The following is a 25,766-nucleotide window of genomic DNA, read 5'->3' as shown; positions in this document are numbered from 1 at the left end:
ATGTACTGTATTTAAAAAAAAAAAAAGTTACCTAGTGTCACACTTGCTGTGTTAATTAACAAAAGACGTTGTGTGCGGTCTCCTGTATCGGTGTGGATCCAACAGCTCTCCAGGGAGTCACATTGCATGGGGGTTGAGTTGACGGTTCTTGTTGTGATATGTAAACCCCTGAGACCAAACTTGAGGGTTTATTTAGGGTTTTCTGTTTGTCCTTTTGGGTTTTTGTTTCACTTCACTTTGGTACCGTTTCTCCATTTACAGCCAAATCAGTTTCATGATGTTCAAAACTTTTACTGATGTCAAATGGAGGAAAGGAACAGAAAAAAAAGATTTTTACAAAGTAATAAAATTTAAAACTGAGCTGTTTAATGTTGCTGTTTTTACCTGTCTGTTCTTGTCCAAAAGTGGAACATTCCCAGGGAGAAGAGGAAGGTTCCACTCGGTTCCTTAAGTCGCCAAAAGCCCCAGCCCAGGATTCAGTACCTCCCCTGCCCCCCGAATTCTTGCAGCACTATTTCCTAGTTGGTTGATGCCAAGGCAAAAAGATACCTTTTAACGGTGAGAGAGGATCAGTTGCTTAAATGATTTCATGTCAGTGTTGTATTTATGGTTTTACAATAAAACAACCTTTAGGAAGATGCAGCGTGTGGTGTTTTTTTCTTGGGTTCGAGGTTGGGCCATACTGTCCAGTTAGGAGCAGAGCACCTGAGTGGAGATGGGCCAGAGACAGGGCACCTGGGGGTGACAGCACACATCCGTCCCAGCGGGACACTTGGCTTACCTGTGGTGATGCTGGTATCAGTGACTTACCTGTGAACTCACAGCTTATCTCTTGCACCAGACCTGGCCCAGCCAGTGTTTGATAAATGAGGGAGGGACATGGTCGAGGAAGATGAGACCCTCCTGGGCTTGTGGAGCATTGTCCCATGGAAGAAGGGATGGATTTAGTCTCCATCCTCCAGGTCTAGTGCCTCAGGCATATGTGCAGGTTGGCCCTGCCCTGCAGTCATCTGCGAGGCTCCTGTGCCCCTTTACCTAGTGGCTTTGGCCCCCTAAACGGTGCATGTGATGTTATAACTGTTGTGTGTATCGTCCATGTGCTGGGGAAGAGTGTCTGTGGGTTTTGCCAAATTTCTGATGGCGTGAGGGACTCTGAACAAATTAGGAATCAGTGCCCTCCACCATGAGCTGCTAGAGACCAGCCTTGGTGGGCTCACCAAGTCTGATGCCATTCAGATGTGCGGACACCAATGCTCTTCTGGAATAGAAGCAAACCAAAGGCAAGTCAAGGGAGAAGAGAGACCAGCAGGCAAACTGGGGCCTGAGCAGGAGGGGGTGACACTCCTCCTAGTGGGCCCACCGCTGGAACAACCCTTTAAGAGGTGAAACTGCCATCCTGCCATCCAGGTGAGTGAGTGACAGACACCCCAGGCTTGACACCATCTTTACCAGGTGTGGGCAACTCTGCTTCAAAGTAGAGGATGTGTTGCTTGATCACCTGAAAAACTTCCATCAAACCGCACGTGTAACAGCATGAAGAGGCTATTGGAGCACCAGCCCTGCCCTCAAAACCATCCTGCCTTAGGAGTTTCATGCTGATGTGGACATTCTGAGCCGACGATTGAAGTTTAATAGAGGAGTTTCTATGTAGCCCACAGCGAAAAGTCAGGAGTCCTGCTGCGGCCGAAGGAATCCTCCTCCACGCTCTTGAACATCGCAGTCAAATAAGGCCAGAGCATGGCCCGGGAGCCCTCACAGCTGAAGAAGCAGCCTCAATTGAAAAAAAAAAAAAAATGCTTTCAAAAGGAGGGGAAAAAAAGACGTTTCTTTATTAAGCAGCTGCAGCTACATTTATTTTGTAATGGAAATAAATGAGTGTGCCCAGTACCTTGGAAAGAGAAATTTGAGGTGAGACTATTTAAGAATGGAGTGAATCTTCAAGGTAGGGGTGTCCACTGTGCTGAGAAAGATTCCTGGCGCCTTCTGAGATGAGCATTGTGAATTCCTCAGACTCAGGGTCACAAGGTGCTGCTCCCCCATCCCACCCCTGAGGGTTAAAAGCTAGGGGACATTGATTTTTTCGTTGATTTTTAGTGAAAAGTTGTATAAGTGTCACAGAGTCAGATGCCCCTGGGCCAGGCAGGTCGGCAAGCAGAGCTAGTTACACGAGGTGAGGCCCTTCCAGGGGACCTCTCTGCTGAGCCCTAGCTCATGGTTGGCATCAGGATGCCAATTATTTTTAAGAGAACTGAGAAACCCAGATTTTTATGTGGCAACTCAGTTTTCAAGTGACGAATTCAGAGCTGTGAAAAAATACCTCGGCCAGGCGTGGTGGCTCATGTCTGTAATCCCAAGACTTTTGAAGCCAAGATGGGAGGATCGCTTAAGCTCAGGAGTTCAAGACTAGCTGGGGCAACATGGTGAAACCGTGTCTCAAAAACAAAAATACAAAAATTAGCCAGGCATGGTGGCACGCGCCTGTAGTCCCAGCTCCTCAGGAGGCTGAGGTGGGAGGATCGCCTGAGCCCAGGAAGTCAAGGATTCAGTGAGCCAAGATCACGGCACTGCACTCCAGTCTAGGTGACAGAACGAGACCCTGTCTCAAAAAAATAAAATTAAAAAAAATCTCGTGAGCAACGTGTCCATCCACCAGCTGACGCTGGCCTGTGCACCTGCAGCTCACACCCTCCAATTTAAACATTTTTATCTTTCAGTTCAAGTCCCTTCAAAATATCACTCTTCAACGTGGCCCCTTCAAACTGCTGTGGCTGGTGGGCCCTGGCATGGGAGGCACGTGTGGAAGGAACAGGATGTGGACACAGGATGGGAGGACCTCTGTTAGTCCCAGGCCGGAGGGCCTCTCACTTCTCCTGGACAGTTGCCTGTCTCCCTGCACCTGACCCGACCTGCTTCTGCCCAGAAAGTCCGGGCCGTGACCACAGATGCTGTCCCTCAAGGCAGTCTTCTCTGTTGGAACCTGTAAGCCCCACGCTCTGGATGTTGGGGGAGACAAAGGGAGGGTCTTGATGTGTCTGACCCAAGGGACTGCAAAGCTTTTATCCCCAAATCCTTGTCTCTGGGTTCCTCCCCTCAACCAGAACTATGGAATCCCTCCTTCGTTCCTTCCTGGTCCCTCAAGCCAACGGGCTAAGGGCACAAGGGGCGAACCCAGGACTGAACTAGCCACCGGCCCTTAGAATGCTGGTCATCCACAGAGAGGAGGAGGTAGGGCCCTGCCTGGGTTTCTTCTGCCAGGGTCAGCTCTCCACTTCAGAACACACAAAGCTGGGGCCTCCAACCCCTCTACAGCCACAGCAGCCATTGGGGCTCTGGGCGGATGCAGTTAGCAAGAGAGATTTATAGATCAGATGTTTGTAAAGCCCATGTATCTACACTGGAGTCTCCTGGAGTCGTGTTCTTGGGCCAAGTTTGACCTGGGCTGCTCTAGACAGCCCACCTACTCCCTTTCCCAAGGGTGAGGAGAAGCCAGCCCAGACCGAGGGCTTCTGGCCCTGGGCAGGGGCCCAGCAGTTGCACTGGACACAAGGTGAAGGCCAGTGAGCACTTTCCTTCCAGGGAAAGGTCCCCTGGGATGGGCTGTCCAGGGCCATGCAGAGAAACAGCTGAGGCTTTCCAGCTCCAGGCAGCTGGTTCTGGGGATGTGGCTGCAGCCGAAGTGAAACCTTGGGGAAGTGTTTGGTGCAGCAAAGGACAGGGGAATTATTTCAGGCATTTGTGGGCTGTCTGCCCTGAGCTCCTTGGGCACAGCAGGGCACAATTATTTCTTCTGAGCCTGGGTCACTGATCACCCATCAAACCTCTCCCAGAAACAAGTCCCCAGAGCTTCTTCCTCCTTTCTTTCCTAGCCTTATTAAAACAAAACAAAATAATCCCATTTTACACTATTGTAAATAGAACTGTGATTTGTTTCATAATTTGCATAGCCAATGTCATGTACTGAAGATAGTTCTATTATGTTTCCAACGCAGTTTTCACTTCTGGGGAAAGCTGGGGTTGCATATGGCCCCACCCTGGCTTTTTCTCCCCTCCGCCACCCTGTTCCCTTTGTGATGACAATGAACAATGAGGACACAGACTTTCAGGAGTTCACAATTTAGTTTTTATTTGGACCCAGGTTGCTTGGCGCTGCCTGCTACAGGACCCCCTGGACAGACACTGGCCATCCTCTGACTTGCAGACCAGCCAGTTGTCAGTTGGAGAAGCGCAGCAGCTCCTCATCCCCTGTGGACACAGAGAGACTCAGGGAGGGGTCTGTGGGCAGGGACACTCAGGGGAGGGAAGGCAGCTGTTGCCTGGGGCCAGTAACCTCTGCTTGCTGAATGATTTATCTCCAAAGGGCATTCCACGAAATGATCAGATTTTTTTTTCCTCTTCTGGTTTACCGCAGGTGCCATTTTCCAGTGGGAAAATCAAGGCACCAGCATCTTGAATGGTTGCTGTTCCCTGGAATGCTATTACTGTCATCATTGTATCGTCGTTATTAGTACTAGCAGTTGCTGTTAGCTGAGTACTATCTCCGCGTCAGGTACTGGGAAGGCTGGGAGGCAGGTGCTGTGTCCCATTTTACAAGAGAATACTGACACTCAGATTGGCACTTGCTCAACGTTGCAGGCGCAGAATTAGAACCCAGCTCTGCACCACTCCTCAGTCAGCCCTGCATACCCTCTGCCAGTGCCTGGCTCGTACCTCCCCAAGGCCCAAATCCAGCTGGGGTAAGGCCCCAGGCTCGGCCCCATTTCAGAGAGTAGATGGGCTGCAGAACAGAGTCCAGAACTCAGCTCTCCAGACCCCTACTCCTCCCAGGGCTCTCCCACCTCGACTCCAACAGCCCCTCAGCCCAGCCTGGCACCCTGCAGGGCTGCCTACCATCACCAGGGACACCGCAGTACTCTCTGCACTCCTTCTCAGAGTAGAACTTGTTCCCGTTGCCCTGGCAGCCCCCGTAGGTGAAGAGGACGCACTTCCCCTTGACAGCATCAAATGCCCAGAGCTGGATCAAGGCTCGGCAGGGGCCCCGGACTATGGGGAGATTGCAGGCCGCTGTGGAGTGGAGAGAGGCATGGAACATGAGAAACCCTTGTGACTGCTCATCAGACATACATGATACTGCTGAGCCAGAGGGCCCTGCTCATCTAGAGCATCTCATCCCTCTTTGACAGATGGGGAAACTGAGGCCCGCAGAAAGAAAATGATTTGCCCGAGGTCCTCCACATCCAAAGGTGGAATTCCTATGATTTCAGGAAACTGCCTGGAGTTCTGCCACTGGAATGCCCTATCTTAGCTACCTTTCCAATTCACAGGTGGTTTACTGGAAGGACAGGGTCTTGAGGGTGCACTCACCCACAGTTCGGCAGGTCTGCAGACACTCCTTCTCTGTCAGGAAGTTGTTACCATTGCCCATGCAGCCGCCATACTGGAAAGTCTCACAGGCCATGGATGTGCCATTATAGAAATACCTGCTGGTCATTCCCATGCAGGGACCAGCCGAGTGGCCCAGCTGGCAGGAATCTAGGGAGGGGCAGACCAGCAGCACTGACCAAGTGTTGACTGTGTACCCGTTATCAGGCTGGGCACTTGATATATGCCATCTTATTTAATTTTCACTAAAAGGATTATCAACTCTTTTTAGATAAGCAGACTGACTCTCAGAGAGGCAAAGTAACTTGCCCAGGGTCACACAGAGCTAAGATTCAAAACCCTGTCTCCAAAACCAATGCCCGTTCCACTCCATGTCATGGGGAGTTACCAGTGAACCACAGGCCCACTGTCTCCCTGTATTGGTCTTGTCTGCCCCCAAACTCTGTAATAGTAGTTGATAACATATTCACCAGCACCCACACTGGCCAGCCTGACCTTTTCACCGAGTCCCACCCACCCTGCCTTTGCTCCCATTGTTCCTTGCCCCCTGGAATGCCACCCTCCATAAAACTTTACCTGGATGCCTGGACACCACGTGACTTCCCCTTTATCCATGAAATCCTCCTGATCCCTTCACCCCACCAACCTCTCAGCTCCCCCAGTCCTTTAGCTGACCCTTCCTTTTGGGTCCATCGCCTTCTCCCTTGGATGCCTCCCCCACTAGACCAGAAGTTCCAAAATGACACAAGTGGTCTATATGATCCCAGTGCCCAGCACAGGGGCTAGGGCAGAGCAGGGTTCAGTGTTTGCTGATCGAGTTGGAGAGGAAGTTGTTCATGAACACTGTCGACTACACAAAGCATTCCCATGTCCCTCCCCAGCTTGCTTCTACAAAAGCCCTGATGTTCAGCCCCACAGGCTATTATCCCATAATATGGATGAGGAAACCAAGGTTAGGAGGCCACACAGTCATACAGACAGGGCAAGAACCAGCTTCTCATCATGGAGCTGACAGATCTCAAGCTCAGGACCATGCTTCTTGCTCCTCTCTCTGCCCCCACAACCCCTGGCAGAGTGCAGAGTACTTGATTTGCCTTTTCTCAGTCCAGCCCTTGAGTCTCTAACAGATAAAGAGACTGCAGTGATAAGAGCAGCCAGCGTGAGTCAACTGTTGGCCCTTCCTTTCTGGAGTATGGCAGGGAGGGTGAAAAGGCAGGTGCTCATTACCTTCTTTCTTGGTGACATCAGTTACCAGTTGCCCACCCCCTGATCCTTCCTCTTCTTGGGGTAGCACAGCCCTCCGGGCTCTCTGCGGGGGAGAGAAAGAGAAGAAGCAGTTGCAGACCCCTTGCCATTATTGCTCTCCTGTAACCCTGGAATATATACATGAACAACTTGCTTTGGGAATCAGGGTGTAGGTAGGAACACAGCTCCTAGACTGGTTAAAGGACTGCTTTCCCAAAAGTGTCAACCTGAATTCCTGAATGGGCATCAGAGGACAGATTTCTGGTCTGAAGTGAAATTCAAAACCATGAGGTATGACAACAGCCCCATATCCAACTTCCAGTTGAAATGCCTAAAGGAACACAGTAATGAAGAAAGGGTATCTCCCAGAGTTGGAAACCAGGGGAGAGCAGCACCCTCACACTAAAGATGTGAAGGCATTGGTGCACAGCAGAGCACAGGTGCAACTGGTTTACAGGAAGTGCTGACCAGATCATCATTAGCTGCTTGCAGAAAAAAAAAAAAAAATCCAGAGAGAAAGAAGGGACCCTGGAACGGATCCTAACTCCTTGTTCTGGTGGTGGGGACTGCAGAGTAGGGCAGGTTGCCAAAGCTGTCAAGAGGGCCTCTGGGTGTAGAATCCCTGAGGCAGGATCCCAAGGCAATTATAGAAGAGATGAGCAGGAAACTGCTGGCCAGTAGGCAGCAGCCCTGCCCACAGGTGAGACCTGGAACTTGAGAAGGTAGCTGTAGTAATCTCAAAATTTCTCATCTCCTTTTCAGGGGCAACAGAACACTGTGAAAACTGTCAGGGACTTTCTCTGTCTTCCAGACCAGTCTTAAGCTGGTGGCATATAGACTTTCCTTGATGAGGATAGAGAAATGGAGAAAAATTGTGGAACAAGTTAGATACTGCAGCTGCCAGAACTGGGTTGGGCTGAAGAAATACCCTCACTAAATGGGAGACATTCTGGATCTTCTGGAATTCAGGTTGATGGCAGTAAGAAACAGAAGAACACTTAAACCTTCCCTGAAATTCAAGATGACATGCATCCAAAAAACAAAAACAAACAAATACAAAAAGGTGGCATACATTCGTATAACAGGAGCCAACAGTGATGGAAATGAGTGTGTGAAAGTAGAAAATTGTTGAACGTTAAAATGATGTTGAATTTAACCACACCATAGAGATGATGAAGTGCAGTTTCTATGCTATGGGAAATAAACCCACATAATAGGATTTCCAGGAGAGAAAATCAATACAGAAATAATAAAAGAAAACTTTTTGAGTTGAAGAAAGATTCGAGTTGCCCAATTATAGGGAAAATGGGAGTCCGGCAAAATTAGTGAAGAGCTCCTTCTTGGACATTCCTAGGGACAAAGAATAAAGAGCCTGGTGGCCTTCAGAGTAAATGACAGCATTTAATGACAGAAGCCCCAGAGCAATATCTGAGGGTTTTAAGAGGGAAAAGGTTGTAACCCTGGGATCCTGCACTCATCCAAACCACTGGCCGTATGATATAACCACAGAAAGACATTCTCAGCCTTGCAAGGATTTAGACATTTGTCACCCATGTATCTTTCCTGAAAAAATTACTTGTAGACATAGTCCCACCAATTGAGAAGGGAATCTAAATGCCAGAAATTAAAGATGTAATGGCAAAGAAATAATGATAAGGTACAAAGCCAATAAAATATAGAGTTAAAAAATAATTGCTAACATGGTTACGTGATTTACTGGAAATATTTAGAAACAATTCTTTTTAAAAAAATAAAGGTAGAAAATGTAAACAATTTCAGATCATATCCACAAAAACAGGTATGGGGAAAAATCTGAAAGGATAATCATGGTGAGAAACAGGGGAAATAGAAGTGTGCTGTATTTCACTCTTTTGCAAGGGGAGTCATTAGCTGTGGTTTCATTCTTGACATTGATAAAGAAATACAGATTTAGTTGACATCTGGATTAAAATAGCAGATTGAAACTCTCCTCTAGAGTTCTCCCCCCAAAACTTAATATTTAGCCAAAAAAATGAGTTTGAAAGCATAACCCCAGCCCCCAAATTGTCATCAGTATCACTCAAACAAAGAAAGGAGTCCAACTTAAAGCCAAAACAACTGGCAACCAAGGAAAAAAGCACAAGACATTTTGGAACTGAATAGAATGGCTCAGCTGTGCCCTCCAACCACCAGGCCTGGTATGTCATCAGATTTATGATTTTTCCTAATACTTCTAAATCCAGAAGGAGAAAACTGAGGGGCACTCCATCCCTTTCCTGACAGAGGAGTAGTGAAAATGCCTTTTGGAGAGAAAGGAGTAAAAAGCAAAAATGGAGTTCATGGAATGGGAGGAATAGTAGTACAAGTTCCAGGGCTATGCAATTGAGTGCTCCAGGACACGCTGCTGTGGGATGGATTATATCCCACCAGCCCCCCGCCTCCAGGGATAATGGGCTCCATCCAGAACATTCAGCAGTCCTTCCAAACAGAAGCAGAGGAAGGATGTTATGGATTGAACTGTGTCCCCCGAAATTGATATACTGCGGTCCTAACCCCCCAGAACCTCAGAATGAAACCTTATTTGGAAATCGGATTGTTCAGATGCAACAAATTAAGATGAGATTATTAGGCTGGACCCTAATCCGATATGAGTGGTGTCCTTATAAATAGGGGCGATTCGCACACGTAGAGAACTCCCTGTGAAGATAAAGGCAGGAATTGGGATGATGCTTTTAATAAGCCAAGGAACACCAGAGACTGCCAGCAAACCACCAGAGGCCATGGGAGAGGCACGGCACAGAGTCTTTCTCGAAGCCCGCAGAAGGAACCAACCCTACCAGCAACTTGATCTTGGATTTCTGGCCTCCAGAACTGTGAGACAGCGTATCTGTGTTGTTTAACTCCCCGTTTGTGGTTCTCTTTTATGGCAGCCCCAGGAAACACACAGATGGTATTCAGACATGCACGTGCACTTCAGGGCAGCTCCTCACCCCACCGCCACCGCCACCATTTCCTTGGACTTTACAAAAGTTGATGAAACATAAAATACCCAGATCTTACACTAAAGTAGAATGGGGCTGGGGGGAGGTGGGATTGGGCTCAAATTTATTGGGAAGAGGGCCAAGGAGTAAATGGCACTTCCCACTGTACCAGAACAAACAGAAAATCTGTATAAAGCTGACTAAGAAGGAGCAAGATGAAGAGAAATGGTACAGAAACTACCCAAACCCACTTCAGAAGTGAATAAAAAAATAAATCACCTGAATAAGAGAAAGAGCCCGGCTGTGGTGGACACCTTCATAAACTGCTTGGATTCCCCTCAGCAATGGATGTACTTCCTCAGTCGCCGACAGTGCTGCTGTCAGACAGCTCCTAGGGGTCAGCCTGGGGACTGTGGCAGCTAAAGGAGTCATCTCACCCAAGGTCATGCCCACCTCCCAGACTGATCAACACAGGGGTATTAGGACTCAGCCCCTTTGCAGCATCTTGGGACATCTCTGAAGTGTCAGAGGTCCCTGTGGTGTTGGCTGAGGCACTGTAACTGCATCGCAGCTGGACTGCTTCCTCTGCCCAATCCTGCCTTCATGCCTTCTCCCCTACAGGTGTTGGTCCTGGGGAACCCAACCTGTGACACCAGAGGAAAACAGAACTCAAGAAACAGAAGGAAATTCCTCAATGCCTTCAAGCTATAGAATTACTTAATTAGAACATGCATTTATGCGCACGTGTGTGTGTGTGTGTGTGTCTGTGTGTGTGTGTAGAGATGGGGTCTTGCTATGTTTCCCAGGCTGGTCTTGAACTCCTGGCCTCAAGCAATCCTCCTGCCTCAGCCTCCCAGAGTGCTAGGATTACAGGCATGAGCAAAAACAACAGAAAAAGATGAAAAGAAGAAATCCGAGCCTACGGAAATTGAGAACCAAAACAACATAAATTCAGAGCCAGTGAATAAATTAGAAATAGAAATAGCAAGGAACAGAATGAAATGACTGTCTGCAGAAGGAAATGGCTGCTAAAAATGCAATGAATGTCATAGAAGAGAGACTGGTGATAATCCCAGTGAATGCAGATGGAAAAGACAAAGACATGAAAGCAACTGGGGAGAAACTAGTAGATGTGGAAGGCAAAGATGCTCCCAGATGCTAGAACAAGCGTTCCTGAGGTAGCAAAACCCAACAAAGGGAGTGGTAGATAAACTCAATGATATCAAGAGAGATATCCCTCAAACACAGAAGAAATATAATCTGCACATGAAAAGACAACATTGAATTCCAGGATGCATTATTATTATTATTATTATTATTATTTTGAGACGGAGTTTTGCTCTGTCACCCAGGCTGGAGTGCAGTGGTGCGATGTCGGCTCACTGCAACCTCTGCCTCCCCGATTCAAGCGATTCTCCTGCCTCAGCCTTCCGAGTAGCTGGGACTACAGGCATGCGCCACCACACCTGGCTAATTTTTATATTTTTATACAGGCGTGACCCACCACACCTGGCCCAGGATGTATTTTTTAAAATAGAGACAAGATCTCACTGTTGCCCAGGCTAGAGTGCAGTGGCACAATCACAGCTCATTGTAACCTCGAACTCCTGCTGGGCTCAAGCAATACTCCCTCCTTAGCCTCCCGAATTGCTGGGACTACAAGTGCCACCCACCGAGCTGGCTAATTTTAAAAACAAATTAAAAAAAACACTTTTTGTAGAGATGGAATCTCACTATGTTGCTCGAACTGGTCTCAAACTTCTGACCTCAAGTGATCCTCCTGCCTCAGCTTCCCAAAGAGATGAGATTACAGGAATGAGCCACTGCGCCCAATCCCCAATAAATTTTTATACCGAATTTTCAACATCAAGACAGGTTTTGTTAAGATGTTGATTTTAATGATAAAGTTTCCCCAGGCATCTGAACAGAAGGAACAAATTGCCTACAAAGAGAAGAAATATCACACGGGTCTCGGGCTTTTTCATAGCAATAATCAGCGCTTGAGAACAATGGAGTAACATATGCAAAGTTCTAAGAGAAGAAACACACGACCCGAGATTGTTGCAAACAAGCAAAATGGCATCAAAGACGAAGGAAACTGACAGACCTTCTCAAACATGGGAGAATTCATGGACTGAAACACTCATGAACCCTCCTCAAAAACACCACCTGGCAAAGAAATGGCACTAATTAAGAGAATAATAGGAATAAATAACTCAGGAACAGAGAAGCTGTGATTATATTCACTAAAGGTAAGAACAGAATCCACTAAAATAGAGAACTGCTCCTAAAAGATGGGATTATGGAGACAGAGAAGACGGGAATGGTATCGATCTAGACAATGAAAAAGGCAAAAGAAAGAAGAGTTGCCGCAGAGTTTCACTCTCAAAGAGAGTACTCCTGTCTGTCTTTCAAATCACGAAGACAATAAATATACTCTTTTTTTTTTTTTTGAGACGGAGTCTCATTCTGTTGCCCAGGCTCGAGTGCAGTGGCGCGATCTCAGCTCACTGCAAGCTCCGCCTTCCGGGTTTACGCCATTCTCCTGCCTCAGCCTCCCGAGTAGCTGGGACTACAGGCACCCGCCACCTCGCCTGGCTAATTTTTTGTATTTTTTAGTAGAGATGGGGTTTCACCGTGTTAGCCAGGATAGTCTCGATCTCCTGACCTCGTGATTCGCCCATCTCGGCCTCCCAAAGTGCTGGGATTACAGGCTTGAGCCACCACGCCCGGCCAATAAATATACTCTAAAAATATACAGTGACGGCAGCCTCTTAAATGTCTTTTCACCACCTTGACTTTAGAAGAATCTTTAGGACATAAATCCTCTTGTGAATAAATATTTATTTGAAGTTCAAGAACTCCACTTCAGTTTCATTAAGAAAAAATTCAAAAGGCCAGGCACAGTGGCTCATGCCTATAACCCAGCACTTCAGGAGATGAAAGTGGGTGGATTTCCTGAGGTCAGGAGTTCGAGACCAGCCTGGCCAACATGGCAAAACCCTGTCTCTACTTAAAATAAAATAAAATAAAAATTAGCCGGGCATGGTGGTGGGCACCTGTAATCCCAGCTACTTAGGAGGCTGAGGCAAGAGAATCACTTGAACCCAGGAGGCAGAGGTTGCAGTGAGCCAAGATCATGCCACTGCACTCCAGCCTGGGTGACAGAGTGGGACTCCGTCTCAATTAAAAAAAAAAAATTCAAGTAAACCCACAATTAATGCTTTTAAAAATTAGAAATAGCACTTGTAACATAATCCCACTTAATAACAGTATATCTAAATTTGTGTTTGGACAAACGGAGACAAGATGGCGCAGTTCCGGTTTCTTCACCGTCAACTTTCCCGCGCCCGGGAAAGACACGGGTCCACTGCCCAGGCGCAACCCGACCTCCGACGGAGAGGAACCAGAACTCACCTAGCCACGCCTACCGCCCCGCCCCTGACCCGCCTATGTCCCGCCCACTGTCCTCCCACTTCCGGGCCCGGGACATAAAAGCTGCTCCCGGCGGGCGCGCGGAGTGAACTTCCTCGGCCCCTCCTTGTACTCGGGACCCGGGAACCTTGTCCGAGAACGCCGGAGCGAACTTCCTCGGCCCCTCCTCGTACGCGGGACCCGGGAACCTCATCCGAGAACGCCGGAGCGAACTTCCTCGGCCACTCCTCCTGCGCCGGACCCGGGAACCTCGTCCGAGAACGCGGGAGCGAACTTCCCCGGCCCCTCCTCGTGCGCGGGACCCAGGAACCTCGTCCGAGAACGCCGGAGCGACTTTGTCGGCCTCCACCGACCGGTGAACCTCGCCCCTCCCTCACATTGGCTTGTAAATAAAGTTGTTTTTGCCTTGCCTACTTGCCTTTTCTCTAGCATTTGCTCTGGGGGTCGCATTAAAGCAACTCAATTTGATCATCCATTTGTCCTTTTTTCTATAAGTCCTTTTATCCATATGTGTGGCAAGATTCCAGAAACTATGTGACTGCTGATAGTTTTGAGGTGGTGAGATTTAAAAAAAAAAACCTTTTACTTATCTTTATACTTTTCTACATTCCTTTAATTCTTCATAATGACCATTTATTAGTTTTGTAAGATCAATGATCATTTTCGTTTAAAATATAGGAACAAATACCTAATGTGTTAACTGTTAATTCCACATAGGAACAAGGACATTTGATCTTTTTGTGGGGGGTTTATAGTTTTGCAATTTTCAAGAATATTTTTCTAAATAAACATCATATATATTCATAGATATACACACATAGATATACACACATAGATATATACCCATGTACATACATACATCGGTAGAATAGGATATATAATTTTCCAAATAATCAGAGAAAAGAGAATGAAGAAAGCGTATCAATATGACAAAATGCAGGAAAATAAAAGGGAAGCGTAAGAAAGCCCCCAAAATCAGAAGGCAACATAGGAAAAGAGATGGTTTGAGAAGCTGCTTGTTCTCAGGTTTGCTGATTTTTAGGGACATCAGTTGATTTATTTTCATGGACTGAATATCATTATTTCATTATTGAGTATTACTATTTCGTTATTGAGTGTTTTACTTCTTTTAGACAGTTTTAGGCACTGTGCTAAGGACTTTTCTATATGTCATTAAATTCTACCACAAGCCTGGAAGGTAAGTGTAATTATCCCGTTTCGAAGATGAGAAAAGTGAGGTCCAGATGGATTGGCAACTAGCCCAGGTGGCAGAATCAAGATGGAGCCCCAGTGAGTCTGACTTCAACACTCATGCCCATCACTGCCTTCTCTCAACCCCTCCCCATGACTCTGCCTCCCTCCGCAGCAGGATCAAGTGTGCAGCATGCCTGGGGCAGAGTGGGGTGGGAAGGGGTGGGATGGGGTCGGGGGATCAGGCACTCACCTGGATTAAGATTGGCTCTGGTTCCTGCTCCCCAGGGACACATTCACCTAGGCCACAGAGCAGAAGAGAGGAGTGAATAAGAGGACCAGGCTCAGGGGCCATCCTAGACCCAGATTTGTTTCTTGCTGAGTATCGTGTTGGGAATTTGTCATGCCTTAGTCCACTTCATGAATGGTCCTGCCTGCATGGCTTGCTCAAGGCCGTTCACTGGAAAAGCAACGGACTGGTGACTGAACCATCATTACCATCTGTCCACTCCCCCCGCACCCCACTAGCATCATTTTATCAGCATCATGGCAAGAATAGCAAGAGTTAACACTGAGCATTTATGAGCACAGTGCTATTGTGCTTATATTGCATTGCCTTTTACAGCAACCTCTAAGGAAGGTGTTATTATGCCCAATATACAGATGAGGGAAATGAGGCCCTGAGAGGTTGACTAGCCAGAGGCCACACAGTTAAGTTTGAATCTAGGTGCTCTTGATGGCAGCAGTGGGCCATCCGGAGTGTCCGCTGCCATCACACCGGCTGCGGCAGAGAGGCACGAGGGTCTGTGCTCCAGACCCTGGCCCCATGTTGCCATTCTCGCCCACCATCTTGCAGAGAGGTCGTGGGGAGGAGGCTGACAGTCCCGGATCCCACCTCTGGGAGCCCCTGGGGCCTGCCACCCTGGGGGCCGTCACAGTGGGGCTGGGCTGAGTCACCTGCCAGCAGGGGAGCAATACAATTGGGCAGACAGGGCCCCTGGGGCAGAGCTGGGCCCAGGGCATTGCTGCACTTGCACACAGAGCACAGGGCTGGGCCTGGGGTGTGGGGCTGGGGCTATGCTTCAGGGGCCTGGGGCAGAAAATGGAAGTGGCGCCCACTTCAGGGACCCAGCCAGTGGTGCGGCCACCAGGCCCACCCCACTGAGGGCACCGGGGTTCCTGTGCCTCCGGAGGAGGTTCTGTGTGAAGCCACCGGGGGCCATGTCCCCAGGGTCCACCCCACATTGGGGTGACCGCCAAGCCTGACACTCTGGATGGCTGGGCCTGGGGCCTACAATCCACTCCTGGAGGCACCCTTTGGGCAGGGCTGTGAGCCAGGCAAGGGGAGCCTCAGGCCACCCCTGAGTGCTGGGGCCGTGGAGGGAGCTTGCCACGATGTCACCCCAGCCCTAGACACCGGTCTGGGCCCACCAACAGCCCCTGCCCCAGGCTGCAAGGGGGTGCGGCTGGGACTGCACACCCCATTGAGCTGGTGGGAGCCGGGCACAAGTGGGAGCCCTGCCCCTTCTGAGTTGGTGGGGCAGGATCTCCCCAGGTGCAGCAGCAGCTGCGCTGCTGTGGCTGTGGACCCAGGCATTTCTGCACTCTCAGAGGCCCAGGAAGGTCCCCTGCCCACCACAGACTCTAGGATGACTGCTCCCACTGCCTGGCTTCTCCCTGCTGTTGGTGCCTGCTTTATCTTGGAGCAAGATCAGGTCTGAGCCAGGGTGCTGCTGAAGCCTGGACAGGTGTGCTCAGGGCAGTGCTGACATGCCAGCTCCCGGTCGCCTCAGCCCCCTCCAGACTTTGGGTGCCAACAAGCATGAGAGGGAGGCCAAGGGGGGGCTGATGACAGCTGGCACTGGCCTGGAGGCGCCCCTTGGTATGAATAGCCTGGGTGCCATGAATAGCAGCAGGAGGCAGACAGGCTCCTGAGTGGAAGGAGGCTGGTCCCCGGTGAAGCCCCACCTTCAAGCCGGGAAGGGCCTGAAGCCTGGGGGCTGGGCCACCAGTCCCATGAACCAGATGGGGAACTTGTGGTGCTTTTCCCTGGGCCTACCCGTGGCTGCCCATGGGCCAGTCAGTACAAACTTGCACACAGAGCGCCCATAGAAATCCCAGACTCAGCCAGACTAGAGGAAAGGACAGAGATGAAAACCCCAGGCTCAGCCAGATTCAAAGAGAGGACAGAGAGACAAGGGGAGACAATGGGATGACCTGCCTGCAGAGAGGAGACACCCACTCTAGGGCCTCCTCTCTGCTGCGAGCTGCAGCCTCAGCAGATGACCTGCCTGCAGAGAGGAGCTTCCCATTCCAGGGTCTCCCCTTTGCTAGGAGCTGAACACTCATCAGAACACCCTGGCTGCAGAAAGGAGCTGCCCACTGCAGGCAGCTGTCCCCTCCAAGCTGTTCTATTGCTCAGTAAAGCTCCCCTTCATCTCGCTCGCCCTACGTTTGTCTGCATACCTCATTCTTTCTGGTCACAGGACAAGAACTTAGGACCCATCAAATGGCAAGGCAAACTGTAACACAAACAGGGCTGAAACATGCCCCTTGCTCACCACATTGCAGGTGAAGAGAAGGAGAGAAAAGCTGTGGTCCTTTGGGGAGCCCAGACCTGGGAGCTCCCCGAGCCAGGACTGTGACTCCCTCTTTGGGGCCCTGCAGTTCCTGGCATCTCCAAGCTTCCAGGCACCACTCCATTCCCTGGTGCCAGCTGAGAAATCTGCTTGTGGTGCACCTGGTCCAGCCACACCCTTACAGAATGCTGGCACCCATGCCAGCACCTGGAGCTGCCCACCCCATGGCAGCAGCCAGCATGTCTGACTACAGTGTCTGGACCCCATGCTCACTCATACACCCCTTGCCGCCTCATGCCTGAGTCGCAGTCTCCCTTGGAGGTGTGGGATCCAGGCCAGTAGCATGAGCCAAGCATAGCATAATCTACCAGGCCAAGTGGGTGGAACAAGCCCAGCAGACCCAAGCAAAACTCAGGCAAAGGCACCACCGGCCACAGAGATTTACAGCCAGAAAAGCAATGCCCCAAAGATCCCGTAACACTGATTCCTGAGCCCATCCTCTTAGTCCCAAAACTGTTTGCCTCCGAAGAGGTATCTGTGGATTCTGGCTACAACCTCCCTGAGACACATGGCAGTAGAATGAACACCGAATGGGTTCTAGTCTAAGCTCTGCTGGGAATAAGCTGTGAGACTTGGAGCAAATCCATTGGCTTCCCGATTCACTAAGAGGGGAGGCTGTGGCCCCTCTTTATCTCAGAGGATTATAGTAAGGACCCAGGGGCTGGGATGGTCTCTGGGGCCCACAAGGGATGAAGAGGGGACAGGATATTGAGGTGGGGCGTTGCTATGTACCTCGGTCAGCCATGGTGAAGATGGAGTCCTCAGGGATGCCCACACCCTGGGCAACCACTCTGAAGTCCTGCAGGAGGGTTTCCCTCAGCTGCGGCGCTCGCCCTGCAAGGAGGAAGCAGAGGAGACACCTAGAACCACCAGGTGCCTGGAGTGGAAGGGCCTGAAATGATTTTGCCCAGTGATTTTCCCTTATGGAAAATTTGAAAACTATTGATGCAGTTGAATCTATTCGATACACTTAGGGAAAGACAGGCTCCCAAGAAGAAGAAGGGCCCACCCAGGTTCCCACCCAGGTCTCCTGAGTCCCCACGGAGGACTCTTCCCCCCGCTTTTTTTTTTTTTTTTTTTTTGCGACGGCGTCTCCCTCTGTCGCCCAGGCTGGAGTGCAGTGGCACCATCTCGGCTCACTAAAAGCTCCGCCTCCCGTGCTGACGCCTTTCTCCTGCTTCAGCGTCCCGAGTAGCTGGGACCACAGGCGCCTGCCACCATGCCCGGCTAGTTTTTTTGTATTTTTAGTAGAGACGGGGTTTTACCATGTTAGCCAGGATGGTCTCGATCTCGATCCCTTTTTTTTTTTTTTTTTTTGAGACAGGGTCTTGCTCTGTTGCCCAGGCTGAAATGCAGTGGCCCAATCATGTCTCATTGCAGCCTCAAATTCCTGGGCTCAAGTGACCCTCCTGCCTAAGCCTCCTGAGTAGCTGGAACTGCAGGCACATGCACTATGCCCAGCTAATTCTTTAATTTTTCATAGAGATGCAGTCTCAGTATATTGCCCAAGGTGGTCTCAAACTCCTGGCCTCAAGCAATCCTCTTGCCTTGGCCTCTCAAAGTGTTGGGATTACAGGTGTGAGCCACAGCACTCAGCCCCCACTGGTTCTTTTAAGGGTGTGGAGGCTCTGTAATTCTCTGGCCTTGGAATTTTAGAGATCAAAAAAAGGGAATTTCACCTCCTCCAGGGAGACTCAATGATTGTACCTTTCTCCAAACTGGAGTTTTGTCAGAAAGAAAAAGCAAAACTCCCTGCCCTTACCCACTCCACTGTCCATAAATCAATGTCCTCCCACCCTTAACTCCAATGGGCACATCTAGTAATAAGCCATTACCGTAGAGCTTGGCTGTAATGGTGGGTCCATGACGGCGGCTGAATTTCTTGGTCAGGAAAATGGCATACTCATCATAGTTGGTGTGGACCACATAGGACTCCATGGTTATGTTCCATTCTGCATGGGAGGTGCAGGCAGACCAAAGGGATCAGGAGTCAGAAGACTATTCTAGCTGGAGGTCTGTCACCTGTTTACTCACACATCATCTCCTCATCCATCCATCTATCCACCTGTGCCTTCCATATCTCCATTTATCAATTCATCCATATTCAGTCTCTCCCTATTCACCCATCTATATCCTCCATGTACCCATATTAATTCATCCACCATCACTCAATCCATCTATCCTCTCCATACATCAATCCATCTCCCTTCCTTCCTTCTTTCCTTCCTTCCTTCTTTCCCTTATCACTCCATCAATTTACCTATTAGGCAACTGACTGATTGACTTATTTATCCTTTACATATATTCAGTTACCAATCATTTCTTCTTTCATCCATCTATCCAACCCTAACACAATTGTTTGGCACATAGAACATATTCATAAGTTCAGCCCTAACACAATTGTTTGGCACATAGAGCATATTCAATAAACATTGTCTGAACTAACAAATCAGTTCATGTCCAAATCCCTCTCCCACTTAGCATCATGCCCACTGTACATGGTAGATGCTTAGTAAATTTTTATCAACTGATAGGAGGTGCCTAAGAAAACATGAAGGCTGGTGAAATCAGCACCATCACCCTACTCTGGGCATGGGCACCAGGGGGGCAGGAAAGGAGAGAGGGAAGGGGAGGAGGAGAGGAGGAGAAGGAGGAGGAAGAGGAGGAGTTGTTTGGGGGAAGGCTAGATGACATCTCAGCTAAATGGGAGGAAAGGTTACAGAGGCAAGGGGAGCTGAGGACATCAAGGTATTTTCAAGCAAAGGAGAGAGTGTGCATGTCTTCCACTCCGCTTACTGGATTTGTGATAGAGAAACTTCCCATCAGTGTCTGTTTTCTCATAAGCTCCAGACATCTCCTCACAAACACCTTTCCTAGAAATGAACAAATCAAAAGGAAGGTCACTCCTGGTAGAGATCATCGTCCTGACACTCAACCCTCCTGCAAGGCTCTTTCCAAATGCCTTGGTTTTGGGGAGTCTTTTTGTTTGTGTGGTTTTGTTTGCTTTCTAATTTGGAAATGAACATTTTCCATATGATGGAGGGACAGAGAAGAAGAAACCAATCCGTGCCATCCTCCTGGCAAAGCCAGCACTGAAACCGCCTTCCTTAATCAAATCTGCACATTATACTGACGCAGGAGGAGCTGGAGTGATGAATTCCTGCACTCATCCATGTATTGTTCTGTGTCTCTCTTGCCCCAGTTCTCTCATTTATAAAATGGTATGAGTTTGATACCATTTATAAAATGGTGTGATCATGATAGTTTCTACCTCACATGGTTAGTGTGAGGATCAACTGACACATATGTAAAGAACTTGGAGAAAGCACTATATATGTATTAGCTATTATTGTTACAATGAGCACTACTTATCCAATGGACACTTATTGGGCAGCACCTATGTGGCAAGCCCTGTGCTACATGCCAGGGATACATAAGAGAGCAAAACAGACCCCATCCCCTGGGGTTCCTGGAGCTTGCAATTGAGTGGGTCAGGCAGGCAGGCGAGAGGCAGATGCAGTCAGTGTGAGAAGTACCACATGGGGGAAGTGTGAGGTGCTCTTCGGGCACAAAGAAGGGCAGGTCACCTGAACCTGGGTGTCTGGGAGGGTTTCCTGGAGGCGGTGACATGAAACCTGAGTTCCAAAGAATCCACAGGAATTAATTAGCCCAGGGAAGTGAGGAGAAGTGCTCCCAGTAAAAGGAATATCAGGCGCAAGGACCTGGAGGCGTGAGAGTTCCAGAACCGAAAGACGGTCCACATGGGTAGACTCAGACTACATGGCAGAGTATGTGGCAGGGAGTTCGGGGTTCTGGGAGGGCCCTGGAAAGCCACATCAAGGGTTTGAATCTTACTCCCAGGGCAGTGGGGAGTCATGGAAGGGTCTCGAGCAGATTTGAGTTTTCAAAAGGTCTTTCTGGCTACTGGGTGAAGAGTGGATGGGGTGGAAGGGTGGAGATAAGAGGTGGGGAAAGAGTAGAGAGGTTGTGGCACACAATCAGGAAAGAAAGAGAGGTGGCTTGGACCAGGGTGGTGGCAGTGGAGAGGGGAGAAGTGAGCAGGTTGGGGGGATTTAGGAGGACAATGGGCAGGACTTGATGATGGGTGACAGGGGAGAGAGGAGCCCAGTTCCCAGGTTGGGTCCCTGGGGGGTTGAAGTGCCCACACTGGGCTAAGGAATGCCCAAGGGGGAGGAGCAGTTTGCAGAACAGGCACAGTGCTGGGACACTGCTCTCGAGGAATAGATAGGACACCTGGAAAGGGTGGTCCTGGTGGAGGAGAGTAGAGGGATCTGGGGTTCAGCAGGAAGGTCCTGGCTGGAAGCAGACATCTGCAACTTCCCAGGATGGACGGGGCTGGAAAGGTTGTGGGTCTCTTGGTCTCTCTCAGCTTTCTGGCCCCACCCCAGTGCTCACCGCCAACGAGTGCTGGTCATGCTGATCTCCGCCTCTGTAGCGCCTTCTCCCAGCACCAGCGTGCTCACTGTCATCCTGTCCATGATCTTCTTCAGCCAGGGGCAGGTGGAACCGATGGCCAGGTTGTACCACTTCCCATAGATCTAGGAGGCAGGCGAGCTCTGGGGGTCTGCATCAGTCTCAGACCTCAAAGCAGACCTGGCTGACATCTGCTCCCTGCCCTTCACCACCTCCTCCTCTTCCCCCCCCTCCTCCTCCTCCTCCTTCTCCTCGAGATGACGTATCCTTTTAAGGGATAATGTCTTATGACTAATCAGAGGCCACACACCTTCAAGGGAGGACAGATCCCTAAGAGTGGAGTTCCAGGCATCACAGCGAGCCCAGAGAAGCAGGTGTGCAACTGGGGTCCCAACCTGCCCTGCAGAAGGGCTTACTTTATCGAGATGTGGGATCTGTCCATAGCTTCATCAACCACTGCTCCCCAAGAGCTGGAGTCCTGTCTTTTACTCCTCCAGTGATGGGGTAGCCCCACCTCACAAGGCAGCCCACAACCCCACGTTAGGAAGTATTTCAGAAGTGTAATGAACATGATGGGGTCATTCAGGACATGCTGCTGCCTCTTCCTCCTGAAAGTGCACAGGACAGCTGAAGGAGCCCTCAGGCTCCTGCAGAACAGGTCAATGTGCCCCACGCCCTTTGTGTCCCAGACTGCCACAGAGACCTGCTTCTCATTGCCCCTCTGCCACGACCTTTCCTTATCCCTAAAAGTAAACAAAACCCACACGACACCACAGCTAGAAGGTTCTGACACCCTTTATACAGACATGGAGAGTGAACCCCAGGTGGGCAAGGGTCTGCTCAAAGCCACCCCAGGATTTAGGGTAGAGTGGGGGTTGGAAGGCAGCTCTGGCACTCCACACTCGCAGGAGAGTGTCCTGCCCCAGCCCAGGTCTCTCCGTGTGCCCAAGCCTCTGAATGTCCCCCAACCCCATTCCCTGTCCTGCTCCACCTCTTCCCATAAGCCCCACATGCCCAACCCGAAAGCTGCTGGCCACGTGTCCACCCTGTGCCACCCCAGGTGTCTGTCCGCAGTCAGGCCGGATGTGGCAGGGGATGCAGGAAGAGCTAAGGGAAAGATGCCACAGGGAGAGCGGAGTCATTAGAGAAGGAAGGCCTGGGAGTGGGGTGGGCAGAGAGGTCTGGGCAAAACTAGGTGCCTGCACGGGGGCTGCAGGGTAGCGGCAGGCAGGACAAAGCCTTCTCTGGAGTGGGTTCCCATTAACACAAGGATTCCCCTTGGAGCCCAGGAGGACAGTGCAGAAGGTGAGGATGTTTGACTCATAGAATGTCAGCCAAGAGGCCCACAGAATGGCAGGGGATGGAGTTGTACCTTCAAAGGATCCCATAATCCCAGATGATCTGAGTAGAAGCCTGAGACCCTGAGACAGGCAGCACTTGCTCAGCAGGGCCCATCTGCCTGGAGTCCCCATCACCACATCCACCCCACCGCAGACAGCGGCAGCCTCACCCGAGAGACATTGAAGTTTTCCTGCACTTGGATGTTGTCGGGTGGCGTCGGCACAGGGCCGGCGCTCACTGCCAGGCAGGCACTCAGCAGCAAGAGCAGGGCCCCGAGGCTCCTCATGGCTCTAGGCTCCTCTGCCTTGGTGTATCCCACAGGCTCGCTCTAGCAACAGAAGGGCCACTGCCTCCCTGCCCAGGGTAGCTGTGAACTGAGGCTGGGGAAGGGGCCTGTGGCTTGTTGGTGACCTCAGTGTTTGCCCTGCTCGGCTGGGGCCAATTACAGCCCCAAGGCCAGCTCCGATCGATCCCTGTAGCCTGGCTGGGGTCAACAGTACCAAGAGGCCGGGATGGCTGCTTCAGAAGAGGCATTGGCCAAGCACAATAGGGCCCTGGGGCACCGGGGTTGGGCTCCGCCCCCCAAAAGTCCCCCTCAGATTCCCTACCTGTCACTGGGGTCATGCGAGGCTGGGGAGCGACCTGGCCTTTCTGCTGAGTCATACCATCTGGACTTCACAGCCCTGTGAGCCAGCAGGTCAAGGCTGATTGGGCCCATTTCTCACAGGAAAAAACTGAGGCCCAAGAGGAGGAAGTGGCTTGCCAGAGACCTCAGGGAAGTCTACTGGCAGAGCCAAGCCCAGAATCCAGGTATCCTGTCCCCAGATTTCCTTCTCCAGCCCCCAGGCTTGCCCTAGCCTTTGCAAATAATAGAGACATTAAGAATGATGACTGTTATGAGCTTCCATTCACTAAGCACCTGCTCTGTGCTGGCTGTGTACCAGGCACTTTACACGTGTCGTGGGCTTCCAGTGGATCCCCACAACAAGCTTATGAAGTAGGTGCTATTTGTCCCCTTTACAGACAGAGGAGTTGAGTCTCCAAGAGTGAAGCGACTTGCCCAGAATCCCTCAACCGGGAGTGGAGTAGCTGGGAAAGGCACGGTTGAGACCATGGACGTGGGAGCCAAGCAGCCTACAGTGGCACTCACTGCTGTGTGACCTTGGGCAAGTCACTTTGCCTCTGAGTGCCTCGGTTTCCTCATCTGTAAATGGGGATAATAATAGCTCCTAGCTCCTAGCATTGTTGAGTGGGCACCTGCAATGCGCTAGGACAGTACCCAGCATAGAATAAGAGCTGAGTGTTTGTGGCAGGTTGAACAGTAACCCCTCCAAAATCCATGTGCATCCCGAACCGCAGAAGGAACCTGATTCGCAGATGTGATTAGTTAGATGGGATTGAACTGGATGACAGGGGTTCTAAATCCAATGACCCGTATCTTTATAAAAGAATGGCAAGGGAGACTCAGACACAGGGACACAGAGAGAAGCACGAGGAAGATGTGGCGTGAAGCCGGAGGCAGAGATGGAAGGGATGCAGCTACAAGTCAAAGATCACCACGGATTGATGGTAGCCACCAAAAGCTAGCAAAAGGCAAGGAAGGAATTTTCCCCAGAGCCTTCAAAGGGAACTGCTGAAAACTTGAACTCAGGTGTCTGACCTCCAGTGCTGGGAGAAGACATATTTCATAGCAGCCCTAGGAAACTAATATGGTAGTTATTAAACTTAAGGTTTTATTTATTTATTTTTATTATTATTATTTTTTTGAGATGGAGTTTCACTCTTGTCATCCAGGCTGGAGTGCAGTGGTTCGATCTCAGCTTACTGCAACCTCCGCCTTCTGGACTCAAGCAATTCTTGTGCCTCAGCCTCCCAAGTAGCTGAGATTACAGGTGCTCACCACCACACCCCGCTAATTTTTGTATTTTTAGTAGAGACAGGGTTTCATCATGTTGGCCAGGATGGTCTCTAACTCCTGACCTTGGGTAATCCGCTCTCCTCAGCCTCCCAAAGTGCTGGGATTACAGGCGTGAGCCACTGCGCCCAGCCTAAATTTAAGATTTTAAATGAGAACTTTTTAAAACCCAGATCAGTTGTCTGTGTGCTCACACTCTTGCCAGCAACACCACAGGCCTCTCTATTAATTTCCCTTCTCCAGTGGTCAAAGCTACTGTCCTCACTTCCTCCCTGCTCTTGGCCTGGAACATTCCATACTCTCAGCCAACTCTCTGCTAGATCTGGGAATGACCCCTTCAGGCAGGCAGTCCCAAGAATAAGACCCCTGCTTATGTGAGAATCGAAGGATTCCCCCATGTAGTCAGTGCAGAAACAAATGGTGCATCATGTCTCTTCTGTAACGTTCAGTCAGTACATCCCTCTTTCACTGGTATCCAGAACAAGCGAGCTTCTATTCATAAATGTGTTTCCTTTGCTCTGTCATCCTAACCTTGGCCGGTGATTGCATTCCCTTCTTGCTTTGGCTGCTAGGAAGCTCAAAGCCATGATGTAAGTTTAAGCACACTTACTGTCTTGGTTTAGCTTTCTGGGACAGTTGTCTTCCTGTTCCTTGTGTTCACAAAGTTTCTCAGTCTTTGAGGTTTTGGTTAATGATGGTAGCAAGGAGGTGGTAACCCCCCACTTCTCCTCGTTCTGCATGACATTGGGGGTGGCGTTCCCTTGCTAATGACCACTTTCCTAATCTGTGAACTGAAGAAAACAGTTCTTGTTCTGTCAAGAAGCCAAGAGAGACAACGTGTGAGGAAGTGTTCTATAAACTGTCCGCTGCCTTACCTGTGTGGTGGCTCAGGGTGTCTGTCTTTGGAGGAGGCAGGCCTGATATAAGAATAAATAACAATGAACCACTAATAAGAATAAAGTCATCCTACTAAGCCTGCTTACAGTGCATGAAGATGGCTCCCTGACCTTCATGTTGGGCCTGCATGACTAGGGTTATCAGCCCCATCGTTCAGATGGGAAGCCTGAGATGCTCAGGGGTGTTCAGAGCCCCAGTCCTAGCCTCTCTTGGACAGGGCTGTTCATTCAGTTGCACAGCCTCTCCTGGGGGTGGGGAGAGGCCCAGAGGATAAGTCCAGGACGTTGATCTCTTCTCCTGCCTCCAGGGATGTTTGTGCTCCTGAGATTA

The 25,766-nt window shown here is 50.0% G+C and overlaps 1 protein-coding gene across 1 annotated transcript; it reads right to left on the bottom strand.

Annotated features, from left to right (window-relative positions):
* Positions 1-4,097: 4,097 nt before the first annotated feature.
* On the bottom strand, positions 4,098-23,172 carry AMBP (alpha-1-microglobulin/bikunin precursor). The gene is made up of 10 exons (XM_011950094.1): positions 22,794-23,172; positions 21,266-21,408; positions 19,646-19,722; positions 18,685-18,801; positions 17,582-17,683; positions 14,464-14,510; positions 6,607-6,688; positions 5,362-5,529; positions 4,888-5,061; positions 4,098-4,242 (listed from the first exon to the last, which is right to left on the bottom strand). Exons 1-10 carry the CDS (start codon positions 22,908-22,910, stop codon positions 4,211-4,213), a joined length of 1,059 nt encoding a protein of 352 aa, XP_011805484.1. The 5' UTR covers positions 22,911-23,172; the 3' UTR covers positions 4,098-4,210.
* Between the last annotated feature and the right edge of the window lie 2,594 nt (positions 23,173-25,766).

The sequence above is a fragment of the Colobus angolensis genome, unplaced genomic scaffold (assembly GCF_000951035.1).
Source record: "Colobus angolensis palliatus isolate OR3802 unplaced genomic scaffold, Cang.pa_1.0 Scaffold301, whole genome shotgun sequence".
Lineage (NCBI taxonomy): Eukaryota > Metazoa > Chordata > Mammalia > Primates > Cercopithecidae > Colobus > Colobus angolensis.
This window is presented reverse-complemented; position numbering and strand designations above follow the sequence as displayed.

Excerpts from the sequence above, each read along its gene's own strand:
- AMBP (XM_011950094.1), bottom strand. The coding sequence starts at position 22,910 with ATGAGGAGCCTCGGGGCCCTGCTCTTGCTGCTGAGTGCCTGCCTGGCA. Across the intron at positions 21,409-22,793 it reads AAAACTTCAATGTCTCTCGG|ATCTATGGGAAGTGGTACAA; the intron begins GTGAGGCTGCCG and ends CCTGCCTCCTAG. Across the intron at positions 14,511-17,581 it reads CTTCACCATGGCTGACCGAG|GTGAATGTGTCCCTGGGGAG; the intron begins GTACATAGCAAC and ends TCTGTGGCCTAG.